Genomic DNA, 22,434 nt, shown 5'->3' with positions numbered 1-22,434 from the left:
TAGGAGCCTATGCGGGTCAGCCAAAGCCATAAAAGAAACTTTGGTGTCTGTCTTTATTGGGGAAAAGGTTTATTTAATTTCATTTTAAAAACGTTAGGGGTCTAACTTCATGCTTTAACTTTGCCCTTGGTTTAGTTTCCTTTGCTTTAAGTGATAGTGCAGGAGGTCACAAGTGGTTTCAAGTCCAGTTTCGAGGCATCCATTCAGATTTCGAGGCATCCATTTATTTTCGAGGCATCCACTTACTCACGCACCTTCGGAATCATTTCCGTCTTACTCACGAACCTTCAGATATTGAGACTTGGCCGGCGCCCGTGCCCATACACACGCGGAACGCTGGCCGCTTATCCCCGGCAACTGGTATCTCGTGCGTGGGTAGCTTAGACTCACGCACGGGAAGCTCCAGCACCGAATCCCCGCAACACCGAATATTTTATTGCTAAGAAATATGTTGGAAAACACAACTAGGATTGTCCTCAATATTATGTTATGCTCTTGCTCTCATTTTGAAAAGATACCCATATTCTGCTACACACACACACACACACACACACACACATATACTATACTATACTATACTATACTACACCGAAATGTTTAAAAGTTTCTTAGATTGTCCTTGAATCTGCACACTACACCCTTTGAGAACCACTCTGCTAGGTACTGGTTTGAGACTAGCCAGTACAGTCACACAACTCCCCTCATATATTCTAAACCATTTTGCTATATTGCTAATCTCACACCTGAGAGAAATGCAGAACAATAAGGACAATTGCACCCAGCAGGGATGTCCTATTTAATAAGTATTTTTAATAATAATAATAATAATAATAATAATAATAATAATAATAATACCCTGCCCATCTGACTGGGTTGCCCCAGCCACTCTGGGCAGCTTCCAACATACCGGAATATAAAAACACAATAAAACATTAAACATTTAAAAACTTCCTTATACAGGGCTGCCTTCACATGTCTTGTAATGGTTGTATAGTTACTGGTACTTATCTCCATGGCTCAGGGATTCCCTAACTCCATACCCGCCAACATTTCTCTGATGAAAATAGGGATGTCCTCAGGAAAAGCAGGACACTCCAGGATCAAATCAGAAACTGGGATGGCTTATATAAACCCAGGACTGTTCCTGGAAAAAAGGGACACATGAAGGATCTGCTTGTCATCTACTATTCCTAACTAAGCTATCTTCCTGATTTATCCTACCCTGAATGGTGCCTTTCAATTCCTAACCAGCTATTCCTGGGACATCTTGGCCTTGTTTGACTTTCTGTCTATTACTCTATTTCTCACATTCTACAAACAGTAGCATAAAACCCCATATTTGTGTAACTAGCATGCTGTGTAAAAAAGAAGAAGCAGCAAACATGAAGTTCTGTTGTAAAAAAATTATTCTACTCCAACTGCACTTTTACAGGACACTGAGTAAGTTCCCAATATAACTCATTCAGCCCATAATTTACGTCAGTCAAAACCTTTTTAAAGAAGAATATTTGCATTGAAAAGTAAAGGCAAAAATTCCAACTTGCACATATCATTTAGATTGCAATCTATACACGCTTACCTGGAAATAAGTCCAATTAAATTCAGTTAAACAAACCACTGAGTAGACATGTACGGGATTGTACTGCAGGCACACAAATTTCCATTAGCACCAAATGTCAAGAGATACAAAAGGACAGGGGGATAACCTTTTACTAAAACAATCTTGTTGGTGAAAAACAATGAATGTTTTAGACACATTTTCTGACCCATGTAAAATGCATCTCTTTCCAACAACAATATCATTTCCCACGCCTTGTCTTGAAAGGGTGTAACACCCTTTGCAAGCAGATGGCTTGGTAGGGGGACCAGGGACCGGGGATGGGGTGCCAGAGAGGAAAAGCATCCTTAATGCCAAGACAACTGGGCCAAACCTGCCTCACTTGATTCAGTCATGTGTCATGGGTGTAGCTGGGGGGGGGGCAGGAGGGCAGTAAATAAAAATCAAGTAAATAAAAAAAATGCTTAACTAACAGACCAATCGAGTCACAGATAGCTCAGTTCTGCCCCCCCCCAAAAAAATCCTGGCTACGCCCATGTGATGTGTACTTGAATATTTCAGGTAGGATGTGGATGGTGATGTTCATTCAAAAATGTACAACCTACCACACAACACTTTAAAAGTAATTAAACAGGTATGAATATTAGCATCTGAATGCAACACACGATTATTATTTTTTAAGAAAGCAGATATATAGCAGTGAGATAGAACATCTTTTGAGTGGGTAAAAATACATACAAAGAGTTTTGTAGACACCGCATTTGGTGGGATCATCCATGGTTCTGTCCAGACCTAATGATTTACCAAATACTGGCCAGTCCTGAATTTATTTTCTTTATCACAGAGTCATAGAATTGTATAGTTGAAAGGGATCCCAAGGATCATCTAGTTCAACCCCCTGCAATGCAGGTATTTCAATCAAAGCATCCATGACAGATGGCCACCCAACCTCTGCTTAAAAACCTTCAAGGAAGGAAAGTCCATAAAGTTCCAAGGGAGTATATTCCACTGTCAAACAGTTCTCACTATCAGAAGCTCTTTCTGATGTCAGAATCTCTTTTCTTGTAACTTAAAAACCATGGGTTTGAGCCCTACACTCCAGAGCAGAGGGGGAAATGCTTGCTCTATCTTCCATGTGACAGCCCTTGAGATACTTGAAGATGGCTATCATATCTCCTCTCAGTCTCCTCTTTTTCAGGCTAAACATATGCAGCTCCCTCAATCGTTCCTCATAAAGCTTGTTTTCCAGACCTTTGATCATCTTGGTTGCCCTCCTCTGCACACATTCCAGCTTTTCAATAGCCTTCTTAAATGGTGGCACCCAGAACTGGACACAGTACTCCAGGTGTGGTCTGAGCAAGGCAGAATAGAGCAGAACTATTACTTCTCTTGATCTGGTCACTGTACTACTACTACTACTACTAATAATAATAATAATAATAATAATAATAATAATAATAATTTTATTATTTATACCCTGCCCATCTGGCTGGGTTTCCCCAGCCACTCTGGGTGGCTTCCAATAGAACACTAAAAAAAGAATAAAACTTTGAACATTAAAAACTTCCCTAAACAGGGCTGCCTTCAGATATCTTCTAAAAGTCCTTGACATCTGATGGGAGGGCGTTCCACAGGGTGGGTGCCACTACCAAGAAGGCCCTCTGCCTGGTTCCCTGTAACCTCACTACTCGCAGTGAGGGAACCACCATAAGGCCCTTGGTGCTGGACCTCGGTATCTGGGCTGAATGATGGGGTGGAGATGCACCTTCAGGTATACTGGTCCAAAGCCATTTAGGGCTTTAAAGGCCAGCACCAACACTTTATTGTGCTCGGAAACGTACTGGGAGCCAATGTAAGTCTTTAAGGCTGTTAGTGCAGCCTAGAATTGCATTACTTTTTTTTTTTGCTGTTGACTCATGTTAAGCTTGTGGTCCACCAAGACCCATAGATCGTCTTCACGTGTACTGCTATTAAACGAGGTGCCTCCCATCTTATATTTGTGCAGCTGGTTCTTCCTGCCTGAGTGCAGAACCTTACATTTGTCGCTACTGAAATTCATATTGTTAGTTTGGGCCCAGTTGTCCAATCTGTTAAGGTCATTTTGAATTCTGATTCTGTCTTCTGAGGCATTAGCTATCCCTCCCAGTAAATTTATTTCATAAAAATTATATGTTGCTTGATTGTAGGGGAAAAAAAACCTCAAAACAGTGGTTAGCATGAAAAAAAAAATCTCATAGGGGATGGTTGATGTGAATGGACACAGGAATGAAATGTATAGAACAGCAGAATGAGCAGGCAGGGAAAGGGTGCTACTCCTTTACAGACAGCTGCTAAAGGGGAAGGGGAAATGTTTTTATTGCCATATATATTCTGCTGTGCATAAGTTAGAGGACTTGACTTTTCAAAGCTACCAATCTAGAAGGTCTGACAGCGCACACACAAGTTCTCAAAAACCATCATGCATGCCTTGTGGAATTGAATTTTTAAAATAGGAGAAGATGCACAATGAAATGCAAAATCCTATTTAGAAGAGAAATGGAGGAAATGTATTATCTCTCTTTTTTGTATACATGTTTGTCTGCAAGAGAGGGATAGAGAGAGAGGGCCATATCCTTCATGAAAAAACAGAGAAGGGCTGGGGATAAATACTAAATAGTTCCACAGCTGCAGAGAGGTTAGCTTGAGGTTGATGCTTTAAACGACAGAACTCTGCTAAGAAACCACATCCCTCAAGCAGCCTTGAAGCAATCGCTGACATTTAGATCTGCATCATTTCCTAGCAGAGTATGAGCCCCAGTGCACTGTGGGTAATCAAAGGTGGTGTGAGGTAGCTGCTTTACAATGTTCAAAGATCACTGCTTTCAGGAAGGGGGTAAATGTTCCATAGCCTGCGATAACTGGAGCATCATTGGGACCAACCCTAAGACCGTCTATCCTGCTTTTTTAAAAAAAAAAAAAAAAAAAAAACATGATTACGTAGAGTCGTTGAAACAAACCAAAGCTCTCAAGACCCCTTGATCATAGCCAGCAATGCAGGCTAGACAGCTGAACTCGTCACACTTTCAAACTGAGCACCTCACATTTTTTTCTTCACAAAACCAATTTTTCAAAGCTCATTTACTTTCTCTCCTTAAGAATGGACTACGGCTGTTTCAGTAAGTTAGCCACACAGGAATCCTAACAAGTGCTAATGAGCTTGCTATTTATCTAAATAGACAAATGCCCATAATTATGACAGGCAGGATGAGAGTTGGAAGGAGGGCTTGTACACAACTCCCCATTTGAGCCTCTGTTGATAGCAGGTTGGTCATGTGTTGTCAGAGATGCTGGTGTTGTTCCCCCAGTGCAACACTGCCTCCAGGCAGCACTTAACATTTCCCCCTTGGATAAATGATAGACACTCACTTGCATGGGCGGAAGGGGTGCACTTGAGGATCACCAATTGGGTGGGGGTTAAATCTGCCCCATGCCTCTGGTAACACCCGTATCTAAGAAAGGTGACATTTTTTGCCTAACTACTGGTACACCCTGGAGCGTAGACAGTTTAAAATGCACAGGCATGATATAGGCACCTAACAGCAAGAAAATGACACAAAGGAAAGGATTGAAACACAACAACTCCAAATTACCACACACACCACACGCGCGCGTGTGTGTAGGTCAATTTATCACAGAACTCCCTGTGTAAGATATAGCCTGACGCTTAATCACATTTCACTTTGATGCTAGAATTCTGCTACTTTGGAAACTGGCTTTTATGGAGACAGATAGATGTGCTCATATTATCTATTATCATATTAATAATGCTCATTGTTCCCTTTAAGCAGCCCAGGTCAAAGGCAGATTATTATCTGGCAGTGACCGTCTGCCATTCAACCACTGCCCCCTGCCCCAGTGTAGACACTGTCAGAGGAAAAGAGTAATACCCTCTTTCATCTGTTTGCTGTTCTTCGTCCCCCATCTCTCTCACACACCCCCAGGAAAGGCAAAATAGAAACATCTAAGCATGTAGCCTACTGAAGGCATGCAGACAGGGCATTGTTTGTGGCTGCCAAACATGACACATTGGCAATTTCTGTGCATGTTTTTAATCAGTTTCTGTACATGTTGCTGCTAAGAAAAGCAAACTGCTAAAACACACACACACACACACACACACACTTCCGCTAGACAAAGGGAATTGCAACTGTGATAAGTCTTCTGCCTCACTGTGCACCAACACCCTCTGAACTCCTCCCCAGCCATCTAACCAAATATTAAGATATGTGTGAGCGGCAGACCCCATTTGGAGTGGGTAGATTTTCTGCTTGTGAAGCAGTAGTTTTCTCCTCCCCCCCTTCCCTTCCTCTTTTCTATTTAAACCCTTGACAATTACCGCTTGATGGATCAAGGGCCTAATTAATAGCAAGCGCTAAGGGAGGTGAAGTGAGCATGTGGGAAGCATGTGAGAAGGAGGAGGAAACTGCTCCCTTAAGCAAAAACTGGCAGCGCAAACAATAAATGAAAACACAGCAGCAATGCCTGCCCTGTGCCAAAGGAGGTGGTAGAAACTGGCACTGGAGAGATTCTGTGATGGCACCATGCTGTCGTTGTTTTAGTTTCAAACCACACCTTTCTTTTTTTTAAGAAAACGGTACATGAGATGCAAAGCATCCCTAAATAGATAACAAACTTCAAATTTGTATTATTTTAGGTGCTACTCAAGGGCAATGGCAAGAGCTTCTAAATTCCAGGTGATACAGTGATGAGAGGCGGCCCAACTCAAGACATGGCACCAATGAGAATCCAACATGAGCTTTCCCCCCTTTTTATACATAGGGTGGCCTCAGCGGGTTGCAGATGCCTGCTCAGTAAAACTTTTTTTTTTTTTAATTGCATCATTTAAAAGAATGACAACGAATAATAAATGACTATTTTGTATCTATTAGATGCAAGAAAACAAATTTCAGATTTAATTGCATTCTCAAATTTGGAAAAACCAAGTGGGAATTTGAGTCTTTTAACTATGAGATGTTCCCTTATTACTTAGCCCTTAGATTGTACCTGGAACGAGATTGGGAACAGACCCTGAGTGGTTCCAAAGCACAAGTAACCCACGCTTACTCTGTTAACATGTTTGGATGGATGGATGGACAGATAAGTCCGCTCCACTTACCTGTGGGGAGGAGTTGTGGTGGACCGTGTGGCCACCCACTCTCCTCCGGGGGTGGGGGCGGCATTCCACGCGGCCCGGAGGATTCCTGGCTGCATCATCAGCCGGGGGGGGGCGTGTCCGGGACCCATTTAAGCAGGGGCGTGAGCCGGAGGGCTTCCTCTTCGGCTCGCTTCCTCAATCTCCCGCCCTCCCTCCCTGTTTGTAGGTTGCTCATCTTTTTCACAAAAACTGTCTCCATTATCTTTCTATTTTTTTCTTCTTATTTTTAAAGATAACAATCAGATGACATCCACCTCCCTCAGATTAAAATTATTTAAAGGCATATGCTGAATTTCAGGACTAGGACAGTAATGGTAACATATTCATTACAAACTGTGGCAGCTACATTCATTCCTGTGATACCTTTTCAGCTGGGAGAGAATTGCAAAGGATGAAAGAACAAACACCGTCTTCCTAGTCATTAGAGCAATGGACCCACAGGATAATAGACATTTGAGACATGCTGGGAAGGGAAGCATTTGGAAATGACAAACGAATACACGATTCCATCTATCGCATACAGAAGAGATTAGCACATCTTAAGGGGCTTACTTTGGACCATTTCACACACTGTCTTGGGGAGAACTGGTTTCCCACATGGGAAAACAATATAAAGATCTGCAGTCATTTGGGAAATCTCTGCAGCACATCAAATGTATCTTTTAAAAACAACTGTTTTGGTGGTATATGAAACATTCTATTTTATGAATGCATTATATGAGAACATGCTAAAAACATAACCATTGAAGTGAGCTGCTGTGAGAAAATGGTTTTGAGCAGGGGTAGGCAACCTAAGGCCCGTGGGCCGGATGTGGCCCAATCGCCTTCTAAATCCGGCCTGCAGACAGTCCCGGAATCAGCATGTTTTTACATGAGTAGAATGTGTGCTTTTATTTAAAATGCACCTCTAGGTTATTTGTGGGGAACAGGAATTCGTTCATTTCTCCCCCCAAAATATAGTCTGGGGCCCCCACATGGTCTGAGGGATGGTGGACCAGCCCACGGCTGAAAAAGGTTGCTGACTCCTGGTTTTGAGCATCCATGGATTTCTTTCTTCTATTTAATTTTTTAAAATTAATTTTTACATAACAAATTTAAATTCAAACGTATCATTCACCTCCTCATTTAGGATTCTCTGAATCCCTTGACTTCTCTCCGTCCTTCCATGGTTACCATTGTCATTCTTTTTTCCATCTGCTTATCTTATTTTCTCTTTAAAAATTTTTAAAAATAGCCCATTTTTCCATAGTTTTTTGTACATTACAAGCATTACTCAAATCCTGCCAAAGTTTTTAGTTGTTTACAATGTTCTCCTAAATACATTATAAATTTTTCCCATTCCTTCTTAAAATTCTTCTCTTCCTGGTTTCTGATTTTCCCAGTCAGTCTCGCCATTTCGGCATAGTCCATCATCTTCATCAGCCATTCCTCTCTGGTTAGAACTTTGTCTTCTTTCCATCTCTGGGCCAGTAGTATCCTCGCTGCTGTCATCGCGTACATGAATAATAATTTCTGCTCCCTCGGAATCTCTGCACCTAAAATGCCTAACAAAAAAGCCTCTGGATCCATGGATTTCTTTCTATCCCTGGTTGCAGAGGCCCGGAGCTCTCTGTGCCAACTCAATCCAGCAAGAAGGCCGCAACTGCGTTGTCTGGGGCAGACCTAGTGAATCTCTTTCATTCCTTTGTAGTAGACTACAGTAACGTGTTGAATGTGGGGCTGCCCTTGATGGTAATTTTAAGGTCTTCCCCAGTGCAGAAAGCAGCAGCCCGTCTTCCAACAGGGTAGGCCACATTCATCCCAAATTCAGCATCTGAACTGGTTCCTTGTTTCCTTCTGGCACAGATCAAGGTGCTGGTGTGTGCCTGTATTACAGTTTTATTCTTTTTCATTAAAATGTACAAATAAAAGTCAAACGTAAAATGTAATAAACGAGTTCCAATCCATTCCAATAATGCAACACAACTTCTTCCACATTGCCTTCAACTATTTATATTCTGTAAGTTTATTAGATTTCTCCTTCCAGCCACAAATCATGCCACAAAACTGAACTACCTTATATATAAGCAAAAAGGAAATTCTTATAACATTGGTAACACTACTATTTGCTTGATATTTAATTCTAATCCAAAATTTATACCGCTTTCCCGCAAACAAGCTAACTGAGGCAGGTTCTGCTCCTCTCATTTTAAAGGATAAGTTAATTTGTTCAGCATGAAATTTTGCCAAGTGCTTCTCCAATGGGAGGTGTTTTATTTTCACACACACACACACACACACACACACACAACACATCCATCCTTGTTGCTACCAATAAATTACCTATCAACTCTCAGTGTTCAGGGCTAATACTGTATTTCATCAAGCTCAATAAAACAATAAATGATCCTTAGTATCTTTCCAAAATTGCCATATCTTTATACAATATATTTATGCATATAGTCTGGTTGATCTTTTTACCCTTCAACATTCTTACATCGGAAGAATTTCCAGACCTCTTTTTAATTTTCTTGCACATGTATAATGCCACTGGTACAAATCCTTTTTTTTTTAATGTCCAAGCACTGCTGCATTTAGAGATATAACAAAAAATGCAACCATTGAGATACTGGGATTATGAACTGCTAGATCAGCTTTCCCCAACCTGGCACCCTCTGATGCTTTTGATTCTCAAATCCCATCAGTCCCAGCCAGGATAGCCAATAGTCAGGGATTATGGATGGGAGTTGCAGTGCAAGAATACCTGGAGTTCACCCGGCTGCTCTAGATATTCCTCCCATTTATTAATATATCATGAACCCCCATCAATATATTACAGGTATTTGAGAGAGCTTGTTTAGAAGTTCTTAAGTTTACTCTAAGAAGTCCAGCTATCTTTCTATTCTCTTGGTCAGCTCTTTGCAGTCTCACTATTGAATTCATGACCTGTCTAAACAGAGGTAGTCTGTTGCAGCAAAATAACAGTCTTGAGGCACAAGAAGACTTACACATATTTCCATGGGCCAATGGACTCTGGGCCATGGCAATTTATGCTATAATGCTTTCTCTTTGTTGCTCAGACTTCCAGACTGCATGATTTCTCTTATTTATTGGAATGCAATACTTTCATGTTCTTTTAAAAATACAAATATAAAGGCATAATTCTCCCATGTACTTAAATCACCTGTGCTTCTGCCCATGCTAAAATATTTGTGATGTATAGACTTGTATTAGCTAGAAAGAAAAGGCTAACACATCTCTATGCTTATCCCAAATTCTAGCAATAGCGATCCTCTTTCCATTTGCTCTTACCATACCTTGGCCTCCAAGGGAATGATCAAAACTTCTTGTTCCAAGTTACAGCACAAGTTATATTTACATGGCTCCAACAGCTGCTAACTCAGCTATGTTTGGCATTTCCATTCCTCCCTGTAATCAACACTGCGGCAATACCCTTTTCTTTTAGAACAATTCATACATACTTGTATCTGATTTAGCTTCTTTTGTTGCATAAATACCAGTAAAGTTACTAATAAAGAACAGATATTTCAGTCTGGTTTTCATTTTTAGCACTGCTTTCTGACTCATCCACAAAAGCTTTAACCTTTACCATGTCTGGAAATCTTTGGTTGTCTTATGTAACAATGGCTACCATAATGTAATCCTACTGTATATTGACCGGGTGGGGTGATGGGGAGAAAAGATTCACCGGTGAAAAAACTGCCACATCCTACGCCCTGCCATTTCAACATAGGTAGGGCATGGGGGAGGAATTTCTTCACATTACACTTTGCAATGGGAGGGAATTCCTTACACTGGTTCCAGGGCTGGCAGAGAGTTGAACTGGTTCCTGGCACTTATCGGAGAAGCAAAGGGGTTCAGGTTGTGGCATTTCCACCCCTTGCCCTGTCACCCCGCCATACCTCCCAGCATGCCCAGTTCCCCTCTCCCCTGCCAGCAGAACATCACAGGCAGGATACCTATGACCATGCAACTTCTGTGACCAGGCCAGTGGACTTTGGGCAGCATCCATTGTCATCCTACCAGTGTTTCTCTTTCTCTACTGCCAGAGCAGCACTCATGCCACTTCCCGGAAGCCCAGTGAGTTTAGAATCGCTCTCCAGATTGTTTTCTGTAACATCTGAAAGATAAATGACCCTGCCGCTTGGGAACCAGGAGGTGGCCAGCCCAACGGACTGCAAGCACGCGCCTTTAACAGGTTTATTCCGCTGGCAGGGATTCCTTTCAGAAGCATTTGGGTAAGTGCTGCACACCACCGAGTTCAATCTGCGCTAAGCAGATTAGTTCTTTACCGGTGAAAGGTTCTGGGCAGCAGGATAGAGTTACTCACCATGTGATATGAAGCGCTTGTCATTAGGTTTCACTGATAGGATATAATTATATGCTCCCTGGAGGGTACTTCTAATTGAATTATAGGGTGTCTCACAAGCATTCTGGGCAGTGGTTAAAGGAAGCTGAGCCATTCTATTGCCCAGAACAAGATAGAGACACACCCCGTAATTAAATTAGAAGTACCCTCCGGGGAGTGTGACTTTACCTCATGAAGTCATTTGTTATAAACATGTCAGTTGTTGTGGTTTTTTAGTTAGCAATCTTAAAATTCACAGACTTCCCTCCCATATCCTCAGCTTGCTTGCCCCTGCTTAAATCTGAGATATGAGCAAGCCTATAGCTATTTTTGCACAGCTCTCTCCTACTCCCCTTTCTCCTCCATCCGCGATTGTGTCAGAAAGCATGACACTACTGGAGGTGCTATTTTCACCCAGGAACAAAGATTATATATTCTGTCTGCAAATATTGGATGAGAAGTTTAAATGACTAAACTACATGTACAGTTAATTACATACCTGCTACCTGATATTTTCCACCATGCCTTCAATTGAAAACGAGGTTCTCCTGTAATCAAACTGGCTGTGCCGAGTTTGTTTTACACTAAGAAAATAGCCTCCTCTGTCTCAAGGCTCCCACCCCAAACGCTACAAAAAAAAAGGCTCTTATGTACGGGAAAGTAAGAAAGCTTTATTCAAGGTTTACAATGGCACAGGTCAGGCTACGGATACAGATTCCAAAGGCATGGTGAAAGAGTTCAAGAACAGCAGACAAAAGCTGCAAAGGCGTCTCAACAAATGGTCACGCCCTTCCAGCCAGCTTTTAAAGGCAGTCTTGGGAGACTCTTTCTCCTTACATTTAGAGGGACAAGTGTCTGTTGCTAATGGTTGAAGCTCCTTGAAATATACTCGGAGTAAAGTGTGAATTTCATGCTCTTTATTCAGCTCATAGTAGTGAGGAATGCAGTTCCGACAAAACGTCTGCTTTATATACACTATTTACACAATGGGCCCCACGTGATTGGCTAATTCCGGGATACTCCTGTATGCCAATTGGGTTGCGGATTCACTTCCACCTGGAGCTGGATTGGGTGGCTCCTGCGGACCAATCAGACTGCTGAATTCTGGATCCTATTGTTCTAGGACCAATCAGACTGCTGCATTCTGAATCCTATTGTTCTAGGACCAATCAGACTGCTGCATTTTGGATCCTATTCAACTCAGTACATAACACCCCTCTGGCTCCTCCTTCCCTCCAGCTGACCAGCCTCTTCTCTCCAGCTGGTCAACACCCTCCCTCAATGCTAGGGAATCTCTACTCTACTCTGTTGATGGGGCAGGACAGGGAGACAGCAGGACTACTGCCCCTCCCTGACATCTAAAGGTGAAGGAGCAAGGCCAAAGTCCTTCCTTTGTCATTCGTATTGTGTTTTCTTTATTCCTACTGAGGCTGCCTCCAATTCTTTATTCACCTGCTTATAGGGAGGCAACACCAGTTGCAAGACTTATTGCACTTTAATAAGCTAGAACACTTTCAGCCAGCCTCAAAGTCTTAGGGGGACTTTACATCCTGGCATTGTCCTATCTGTCAGCTCACTTAAGAACACGGCAACAAAAAATAATTTTATTCCATGAATACAGTGATTACATGAGGCACATCAATCCTTATAACCATGAAGTCACCTTTGGAGCAAAAGAACATTGTCGCTGCTATCCATGGTGCTAAATGCATTTGCTCTGGACTAAAACCTTGACTTTAGCATGGAGGCCCTCTTTAGTACTACCCAAACTACTACATATGAAAGCAACTACTGCTACTCAATGCACATGCTAAATTCAGCTATCTAAGCTGGTGAAGAGAAAATGCACCTCGCACACAAAAACCACATTCTTGCAGACTTAGGGTGCAAGCACCCCCAGGTCAGGGGCAGCCAAATATATTTTGCTGCCTGAGGCAAAGAACAAGATTGCTCCCCTACTTGTTCCACATGCAGAAGCCAACTGGCCTGGCTGCTGCATCTTATTTCAACACTGGTGGCAGGATCGCGCCCCTCACTGCACCTGCAAGTCGTCTAGGGGGCCCCAGGGCTTAGGGGGAACAGCAGAGGATGGCTGTTGATTCCCAGTTGCCCCAGAGTGGTAAAGATGCCCCAACAATAATACTACCAGTAACTATGAGTTGGATCCAAATAATAGCTACAGTTTCACAAAAGCTTGCACAAGAGGTTGTGCAAAGGTTTGCATAATGCTATAATATTTAGGATCTAAAGCAGTTCTCATGATTGCACAAGCTCTTTGGATAAACATTTTCCATATTTGTAAGGGCACTTTTGGATTCCAATCCTTGTAAAACTAGGGTTAACACTGCAGCATGAGGCCTTACATTAGTCTAACAGGAAGTCCTGGCACGTTTCCCATTCAGGGGTGCAATACTCGGTTGGTGGATAATTTAATGACAGTGACGGTGTTTGTACTACCACAGCATATGAGGTTCTGGCACATTTTCTGGCTGTATTAACATATGTACTGGCCTTTTTGCTGGAGCTTTTGAAGATGAGAATTAAATGTAAGGCGTCTATCAGGCATCATTCCCAGACAATATTGGATGAGAAACCAGATCAACAGGTTTGCTCCCCATTAATATTTCTCGAGTCTTATTTAATACCTAAAATGAAAGGGTGTTGGACGTTCCGATCCATACTGGAAACAAAAGTTCATTCTGGCAGAAATATATTTGATAAGTGAAAATCTAAGGGCTAACCACTATCCATTGGGCAGTTTTAACCCACATATGAGGCTCTGCCATCTCAGGACATTGCCATATCATCTTGGGACACTCTTTTGGATGCTGCACAAAGAGTTGTTGCTGCCTCCTTCCCGTCACTTTTGAAGCAGCGCAAGCCCTTAGTGCAGGCTCATCTGGAAGGAGCACTTGAGATCAAATGCAAGATTTGGTGTAAAGGCACAATACTGGGATATATAACCTTCAGTCTATGCTTTGTTTGGCTTGGTGCAACTGCTCACAGGATTCAGATTGGTCCATTCATGTTAATATAATTTAAGTGCCTTGAGGAATATGGACTTGTCTACTAAAGCACATTCAAAGAAGATGGTGAAGCTCAAGATAACCTTTTCAAATTTATTTAGTCTTTGATCAGGCAGACACAAACACACACACACACACACACACACACACGTATGCATGTGATAGTAAATGGGGCTGTAGAAATGCCTAATTCTATACAGTATAAATGAATTTTAGGGATTTTCCTCCCAGCAGCAGATTTCTCTGTGTTTGTGTGTTTATCTGATTGAAAGCCAGTGAAATAAAAATAGACCTGGATCTTTCCTTCCAAAATCTGGAGGGAATGGCTGAGATGGATTTATTTAGGCTGTGCGGCCACAGTAAAGGAGGGCCAATAATTGAATCCTTCTAGCTTTGTAGCAAAGGGATCCTAAACAAAGGCCTTTTGCAGACCTGAATGAATGGAAGGGCTCATATCACATGGATACTTTTTGTCTGATCAAAAAAAAGTATGCACTCTGCAAATCCAGTGAAATAGAAAGCCAGCTCCACCACCTGCAGGAACAAGGTTGGGTCTGGACTCTAACCCCAACACATCTATTTTTAATGGGGCAAGGACACCTTTTCAACAGTGGCCAACCTTACCTTCTTCTAACCATGAGGTCATCAAGCAACACCATCACCTCTAGGCTGAAGTTCACTCTACAGTTATGTATATAAAGAAATATGGGCAAGTCCATGAATGAACCAGTATAGCAAAAGCAGATGGGAAGCGACTTTTTGCCTGCATTTCTAAACATTGATGGATAGATCTCATTTCTGTTCCATGTCACTAAGACACATGATATAACAGGTTACTTCCTTACCACAGTGAGCAGAACTCTGAAACCAATCATAAATTAGTTGTTTGCCCTGAAAGGGGTCATTTTTAATCCACTTTGGGATAAATAAGTTCCCTCTAAGATTATGTAAGCACATGGCCTGTGAATTAATCTTACAGCCCTTCTAGCATGGGCTGCTAAGAATCCTCTTCACCTATTACCGGTATCTTCACTGTCAATGTATTTCGCTATGGGCGATTTGGGACTCTGGGAGTTTCCCTCATTTGAAGTTGTCACACAAATCCATTCACATGCCATTCCCTTCTGCCCGCCCACCCCTGACAGGACGCCATTTGTCCTTCACATGGACAGTTGGCATGTAATCCCCATCAGCACCTGTCAGCAAAGGCTGTAAGAGGGTAAAGATCAACCCAATGCTTCTCCTGTTTGAGCAATTGTCAGGGTGTCCCATTTCAGAAGACTGATTTCATGCATTCCTGAAACACCACCACAATCACCTGATCCTAATCTCTATAAAGTTGCACACAACACACACTGCTCCTCAGCCAGTCTACATGAAAACACCACGGATAATCTCCCCAAGTCGTGCCAGCCAATGCACAGCCAATATTCACAGTGAAGTGTTTCATACAATAAGTATGTAGGCACTGCATGTCAAAGGGCAAATAGATTTTTCTTAGTGATTATTAAATCCTGAAAGAAGGAAAGTTTATCTACAACCTTTGACACATATCCAAGGAGCAGGACTTAAAAGTAAATCCAACATTTACCACCCACCCCCACACCCCAAAAAAGCTTCCACCATGGTAGAGCCTCTATTATACAAACCTTCAAGCATTTATATATGTGGGTACATGACACTGATATTTAGGACCTGCATGTATCCTGTCCCTCATAAACACAAAACAAACTCCTTGATGAAACCATGCAAGTATCTCAATATTTCGGATGCATTATTTAAATGGCTTGTCTTCAAATGATTGCAATCTCCTCTCTGGAACTAATTAATTGAAAAGGTTTGTTTTGTGAAACAAAAAAAAATATAGAGGAGAAATACTGGCTACGGGAAGCAGACCTCAGCCTGCTTACAAAAAGTTACAGAAGCTGCAATTTATACTTGGTATGTCAGTAAACTCATAAGAGGGAAATGTATCTTCTTAACATTATTAATTCCAGGGCACTGACTGTGGTAATCAGAGAATTCCCAAGAGAAACATGAGAGATGATTCTTAAATAGCTCGGCCAACAATGGGTGGCCCACAATCCCTATAAGTTAGAATCTGATGGGAAGTTGGGAGGTCGGCAGCAGCAAATAAGTAGCAAGGGTGTAAGGCAGTGAATGGAGAGAAAGCATCTAGTATTGTCAACTTTCAGAAGTTACAAACACCCTGCTAGACAATGCTGTCTGTAATTATGAAATTCTTTAAAATATACACCTGTAGGTTTCAGAGGCACAAAGCAGTGAAGCCATGTAACTTCTACTTAGGCATCTCTATCAAGAATTAGATACAGACTTAACTGTCCTTGCTCTAAAGTCATGGCAGCCTCTCAAAACTGGGAACTTATCTGCCACCATATTCCCTTACTAAACCACAATGACGTTATGTCTTAAAGTAGGCAGGCATCTGTACTGAATCAAATATCTGCGGATTACTCTACTCTCTTTAGAAATCATCTCTGAAAGGCTCCTCTCCAATTATAAACGGGACCGTTTGAATACAGAGCATGCATAGAACTGGTACACAGATTTGATGAAAAGTTTTCATGGTGGTCACTTCATCCAGTGGGCTAAAAAATAATAGAATTGTAGAGTTGGAAGGGACCACAAGGGGCATCCAGTTTGATTTTCACCCCCAAATCTTTGCTCATATTCTATGATTTAAAAAGAGAAGAAAAATAAATCGGCCCAATTCACGGGTGCTTCTTCTATACTAGTTGCTGTGTTTGGAAATCTGCCATGTTGGAAAGCCGTGATGTATGTGCCCTCCAAAACAGCGGCTTGAATTTTAAAATCAATTACTGGAGAAAATGGAACTTCATCTAGCAGGTTCTCAGGCATCGCGGTGACAGCACAAGTCCTGCTGAATCTATGTAGTTCTCACATTTGCCCTTTGCGGCATCACTTGGGGCAACGTGGCAGCTATTCAATGTTGCAGAATTGGCTCTTGAACTATTAAATGGATTACGTAAAAAAAAGAAGAAGAAGATCCAAAGGTCTAATGTGTTTGAGCATGCTACTTTCCCAAAAGGCACTTCAGTGCATTAACCTGGACTAATGATGGGGATGGAATAAGAGGGATATGAGAAGGGCTGCCTGAGGCCCACGTCAACAAGGAGCAGGAGCAGAGGGAAATGCTTCCAGTGGCCTAGATGCTCTCCAGTGGCCTAGCAGTCCTCACCAGAAGGCAGGATTCTCTGATCAGTGGCATAGGAAATGGGGGGTGGAGAAAGGATAAAGTACATAGGATCTGTAGAGGCTGTGAGGACTGCTCTCCTAGACCTCACAGCTACCTGCCAATCGGCTCTGAAGCTGATAGGGCAGAGCAGGTGGCAGCAGAATTATAGCTGTTGGATGAGGCTAGTGGATCTTCCATAGGCCCCAACCCAATATGGTGGATGGGACTGCTTGAGGGGGGAGCACCAGGGTGCAGACCTCACAGGTCTGTGCATAGCTTCTGACCTCATTGCCACCTCAACTTGCCCCATCCCATGCAATGAGCTTGGAGACACTGCTGACAGGAGGATACCACTGAGTCCACCACCACCACCACCACACAAGCCAACACAGATGCTAGTCTGTGTGGCCAACATGAACTCAGTTCCATGCTTACTAAGAGGAAGCCTGCAGAGGCAGAGCAACAGTGATGTAAGCTGCACACCATCAATGGGTTGGCACTGGTGGCAGTACCAGCCCGCTTGTGTAGAACAGCTGGGTTGTGGGATCTGGATTGCTTGCAGAGTCACAGAAATCAGAACTCCCCTTGATTCCACACTTCTTCAGCAAGAGGGTTACACAGAAGATCATCTATCCACCAACAATGGAGAAATAATTTCTCCCAACCCACCTCCCTAAATATGGGTGAGGAAACTTTGACCATACTGGAATTACAGAAGCAATAAGCAAGACCCGGCAGCAGGATCCATCTGCTTCCCACAGAATTGAAGTTTGATTCAGGGGTCTTTTTATTCCCATATTCCGCCCAAGATAAACATTTTTAAGGATTCAGGATGGTTTCTTTTCTTTTTAAATATTTTAATGATACAAAAACTTTTGCCACTTAAGGAGAAGCATCCCATGCAATCATCTCTGGTCATTGTCTCCTAAGTGGCAGGCAATATCTCCAGGACAGAGCAAACTCCATTTCCTGACTCTTAATTTTTTTTCTGTATACCTACTTAATTGAGATCAATTTTTTTTGGGGGGGGGCATTTGTGAATGTAGCTAACCTAGTGCTAACATGGAAAAGAGCAAGTTAGATTTCTAAAGGAAAACGACTTGCAGTTGTAGCTGTTTCACTTTACCACTCTTTTCTTGTAAATAGAGATGGTCTTTAGGTTGCATATGACAGGTTACCATTTGCCTTTTTTTTTTTTAAATCTGGCACAGCATCCAGAATCTCCTCCTGAAGGATCGTCTTTCTCCATAATGGGAAATTAGAGAACTATTAATTAAGCATGAAAATGTTAACATGTATAGTGCGTTTTGCTGCGATGTGACTGGACATTCACAGAAAATGCAATTATATGATTGCGAGTGAAAGAGCAAAATGCCTCTGCCCAGGGGAACATAGGAAGCTTCCTGAGACCAAGTCAGACCATTGGAGCACCTAGCTCAGTATGGTCTGTTCCTCTTGCATTCACTAACAAACCCTCACAGTGACAGAGGAATCAACAGAGGCAGGGAAAGTAGAGCAGCATAACAGATCTACTAGAGAGGTTGACTTAACATGTATTTTATAAAGAGGAAGGTATAACAAATTAAATGTGTGATTAATAAAGCTGTGTCTGTTCTAAGCTTCAAGCTAAAAGAGATGATTCCACTGAAGGCATCTTACAGATTCTTCCGCCTTCCAACTTTATCTAATTTAAACTGTAGATCAGAGGTGCTCATGCTACCAAATCTTAATAGGGGAATATGCATTGCTGTAGACTTGGCTAACAGAAGATTTTGTTCCCAGGAATAATTGCAATGTGCATCATCAAAGATGGTAAAAATCCCTTGGTACGTAAAGGAATTTTATTTGCAGAGGAGCATGTGAAAACAGCTTGGGTTTCCTACCATATTTCTTAAAACCTAATTAGAAGCTTTTATCTCTCTCTTAAAGCAACCAATGTGTTACTCAGACTCAAACTGAACTATCAGTATTTGGGGGGGGTAGTGATTAATTTGTGGGCTGGAAAGAAGCAGAGGAGAAAGTAACTGATTAGATAAAAAAAAATTGTATCTGAAGAAGTGTGCAGGCACACAAAAGCTTATACCCAGAACAAACCTAGTTGGTCTCTAAGGTGCTACTGGAAATTTTTAAATTTTATTTATTTATTTCAACTGCGTCAGACCAACACGGCTACCTACCTGAATCTTGTAACTGATTAGATGAACCAGTAAGATAGTTTCAGGGTATGATGACCAAGGATCTAGTCCTACAGCCATAACTCATTCAATCTGATAATAGCATGTGTCAATGACAATTAACTTGGGCAATATTCCTCTAGACCAAGACCCCAACTTTATTTTGGAATTTAATCTTGTCATAATTTTAACAATACTCGAGTAAAGTTTGAAAGGTATTCCCATTAGGCCATTAAAGAAAAATGCAGCCCTATTTATTCATTCCTAGGAGGAGAGCAGAAAAGCCCAGATCCTGCTGTAGGGTTCTTGCCTGGGGGGGAGATAAGTATGAAGACTAGAGGGAAGGGAGAGAGGACAGTCCATTACATGTTGCCCTTGTTTACCTGCGATGGAAGAAAATTCTGGAGTTAATTAAATAGCTGTCCTCTGAAGAAATTAAAGTGAGGTACTTACACAGTTTCATCGTTCTTGAACTCCAGCTCCCCATAAGCATCTTCAAAGTCCTCTCCGCCTCCTTTTGCTGTTCCTTCTACTGTTCTAAAAGGGACTATGACTGTACCTCGGGCACCAGATGTCCTAAGGACTTTCACCTCCATTACCCCAATGCTCTCACTGACATGTATCACGTCACACTCAAAGGTGAAGATGCCCGCATGGTCATCATCTAAGATAGTCACAGTAGCCACATAAGGAGAGGTCAGCATGGCCTTGGGATATGGCAAATTATTGAGCTCCGGGGGAGGTTCGTCTGTCTCAACCACCCGCAGGTTGCTGAGGCGCACGAAGAAATGCTCATCTTCCTCAAAGATGTCATCATCAATTATCCCTATAGAGAACTCTTTCTGGGTCTCCCCTGACTTCAAGACAACTGTCCCTTCTGTAAACTCATAGTCAGCCCCCGCATTGGCAGAGCCATCCTCCGTTTTATAGTCCACATAGATTGTCTTGGATATGTCTCCTCCTTTCCGAACAACGGTTAGGAGGACAGCACCACAGTTCTCCAGACACTGGTAGGAGCAAGGATCAAAACAAATTTTTGAGATAAAGTCCTCTGGTTCCTCTGGCCGTACCTCATGCAAGCTAGCACTCCTCTTGGCTTGCTCAGCTGCATGCTTTTTAAGGATATTTCCTGCTCCAGTCATCATCCTGGTGGCCTGAATCCGATAGAATGCTCTGCTCTTTTGCTGATGAGATAAGGCATAGTAATTGGCCATTTCCACCAGCTGGTCTAAGTCTTTCTCTGGGTGTTTTTGCTTCAGATCCTTGAGTATCCGGATCATCTCTTTGCGAGACTCGTCCACCTCTTTCCCCTCCATAGGCACTAGGTTTCCATCCAGAAAGTGAGAGTTCATCATCTTACCGTCCATTTCAATCCCTTTGGGGTGCTCCCCCTCAGTCTCAATGATAATACCTCTGTGCTTGTCAGTACGGTACTTTTTGTGCATATACTTGTAGAAGAACATCCTTCTGTCTGCTATCCAAGCCAGGAGGACACAAACAGGGAAGAAGAACAGAGTGAGGAGGCCTTCCCATACCTGGACCACGCCTGGGGAGAAAACCGCAAGGATCATGTACAACCAGATATAGGCGAAGATGCTCCAAGCCGCAGTGACAAAGAAGACCCTCAAATGCTTTATCTTCCTCACCTCACCATCAGGAATGACATAGACACAGATGGCTATGATAATAAACATATTGAAAGCTGCACTGCCAACTATGGTTGAAGGTCCCAGTTCGCCAGCAATGAATCCATGGCCACAGACCTCTATCAATGATAGGAGGATCTCAGGAGCAGAGGAACCAAGAGCCATGAGGGTCAAATTGGAAACAGTTTCATTCCAAACTCGGATGGTGGTGGTGGTGGTTTCTCCATTGGGTTTCCTGATGGTAACCTCTTTCTCTTGCGAAGTAATGACCTCTATGGACGCCATGAAGCGATCGGCAATGATAGAGACTCCGAGGAACATATAGATCAGCGCCACAAAGTAAACAATAACCCTGGCAATTTTGTCCCCCAGAGATGGGTTTTCTGGGTACCATATTGGCAAGATAACACCCTCCTTGCACACCGAGGAACCTGAGCATGAAGTGTTTTGTCCTATGCTGGCTGGATCTGCCCCCAGGCCAGCGTCCACCTGCAGACCATGTAAAAAAAGGACAAAAGTAATGAGCCCAAAACGGAGGAAGGCTGAGCTGACAGGTTGCAACCTTAACCACGCCATACACAAGATTTAGCTTCTACTGTACAGAGGCAACCGTCTTCTTTCCAGGTTAAGAACCTGCAACAGAAAAGAATGAGAAGTATGAGATGGAAGAAAACAAAAGAAAGCTGTTTCGTACATAAACAAAGTGTTTCACTGTTATTTACCTCAAGTCACATCTACTTATTAAGTACACATGGAAACAGCAACAATATGGTGTTTATGCAGTGCAGGCAAAATTGTACACTGATGAGCAAAAAATTCAGAGGCCAAATGTTTACACAGATCCCACAGTGACTAACAGTATAGTTAATTTAGATACCAGTCTCTGGATGAAAACAGTTTCTAAACAAAAACACAATTATTATCAAGGAAACTCTACCGCAAGGGTCAGTCCTTCCACAATGCAGATGGAGGTGAAAAAATTGCAGCTATGTGCAACCCAATCCTATCCATATCTATTAAGTTCAGTGAGACTTACTCCTAGGTAAGTCTGTATAGGACTGGATGCAAATCTGCCACTTCCATGGGGGCACACAGGGAATACTACTTCTTTCCTGCCAAAGAAATAAACTTCCTGATTTATTTTGAAGCTATTTGAGGATTTTTCCACATGTGTTTGTGAGAGTTCTCAGATTTCTCTATATCACTTGTCAATCGCTGTTCTGAATTTATTCATTGGCTATCAACAGTGGAAGGTGAGGACATGCTCATTT

General features: G+C 42.3%; 1 protein-coding gene across 3 annotated transcripts in view; it reads right to left on the bottom strand.

Moving 5' to 3' along the window:
• Positions 1 to 21,796, bottom strand: part of SLC8A3 (solute carrier family 8 member A3) — a 123,012-nt gene extending 101,216 nt beyond the window's left edge. For all 3 annotated transcript variants that reach the window (XM_033146757.1, XM_033146767.1, XM_033146775.1), the window contains exon 1: positions 19,971 to 21,796. In XM_033146757.1, coding sequence (XP_033002648.1) covers positions 19,971 to 21,739 — 1,769 coding nt within the window. In that variant the 5' untranslated portion in view covers positions 21,740 to 21,796. The remainder of the gene's footprint in view (positions 1 to 19,970) is intronic.
• Positions 21,797 to 22,434: the final 638 nt, after the last annotated feature.

This window comes from Lacerta agilis, chromosome 1 (assembly GCF_009819535.1).
Source record: "Lacerta agilis isolate rLacAgi1 chromosome 1, rLacAgi1.pri, whole genome shotgun sequence".
Classification (NCBI taxonomy): Eukaryota; Metazoa; Chordata; class Lepidosauria; order Squamata; family Lacertidae; genus Lacerta; species Lacerta agilis.
The sequence above is the reverse complement of the archived record's forward strand: the minus strand, read 5'-3'. Positions and strand labels throughout refer to the sequence as shown.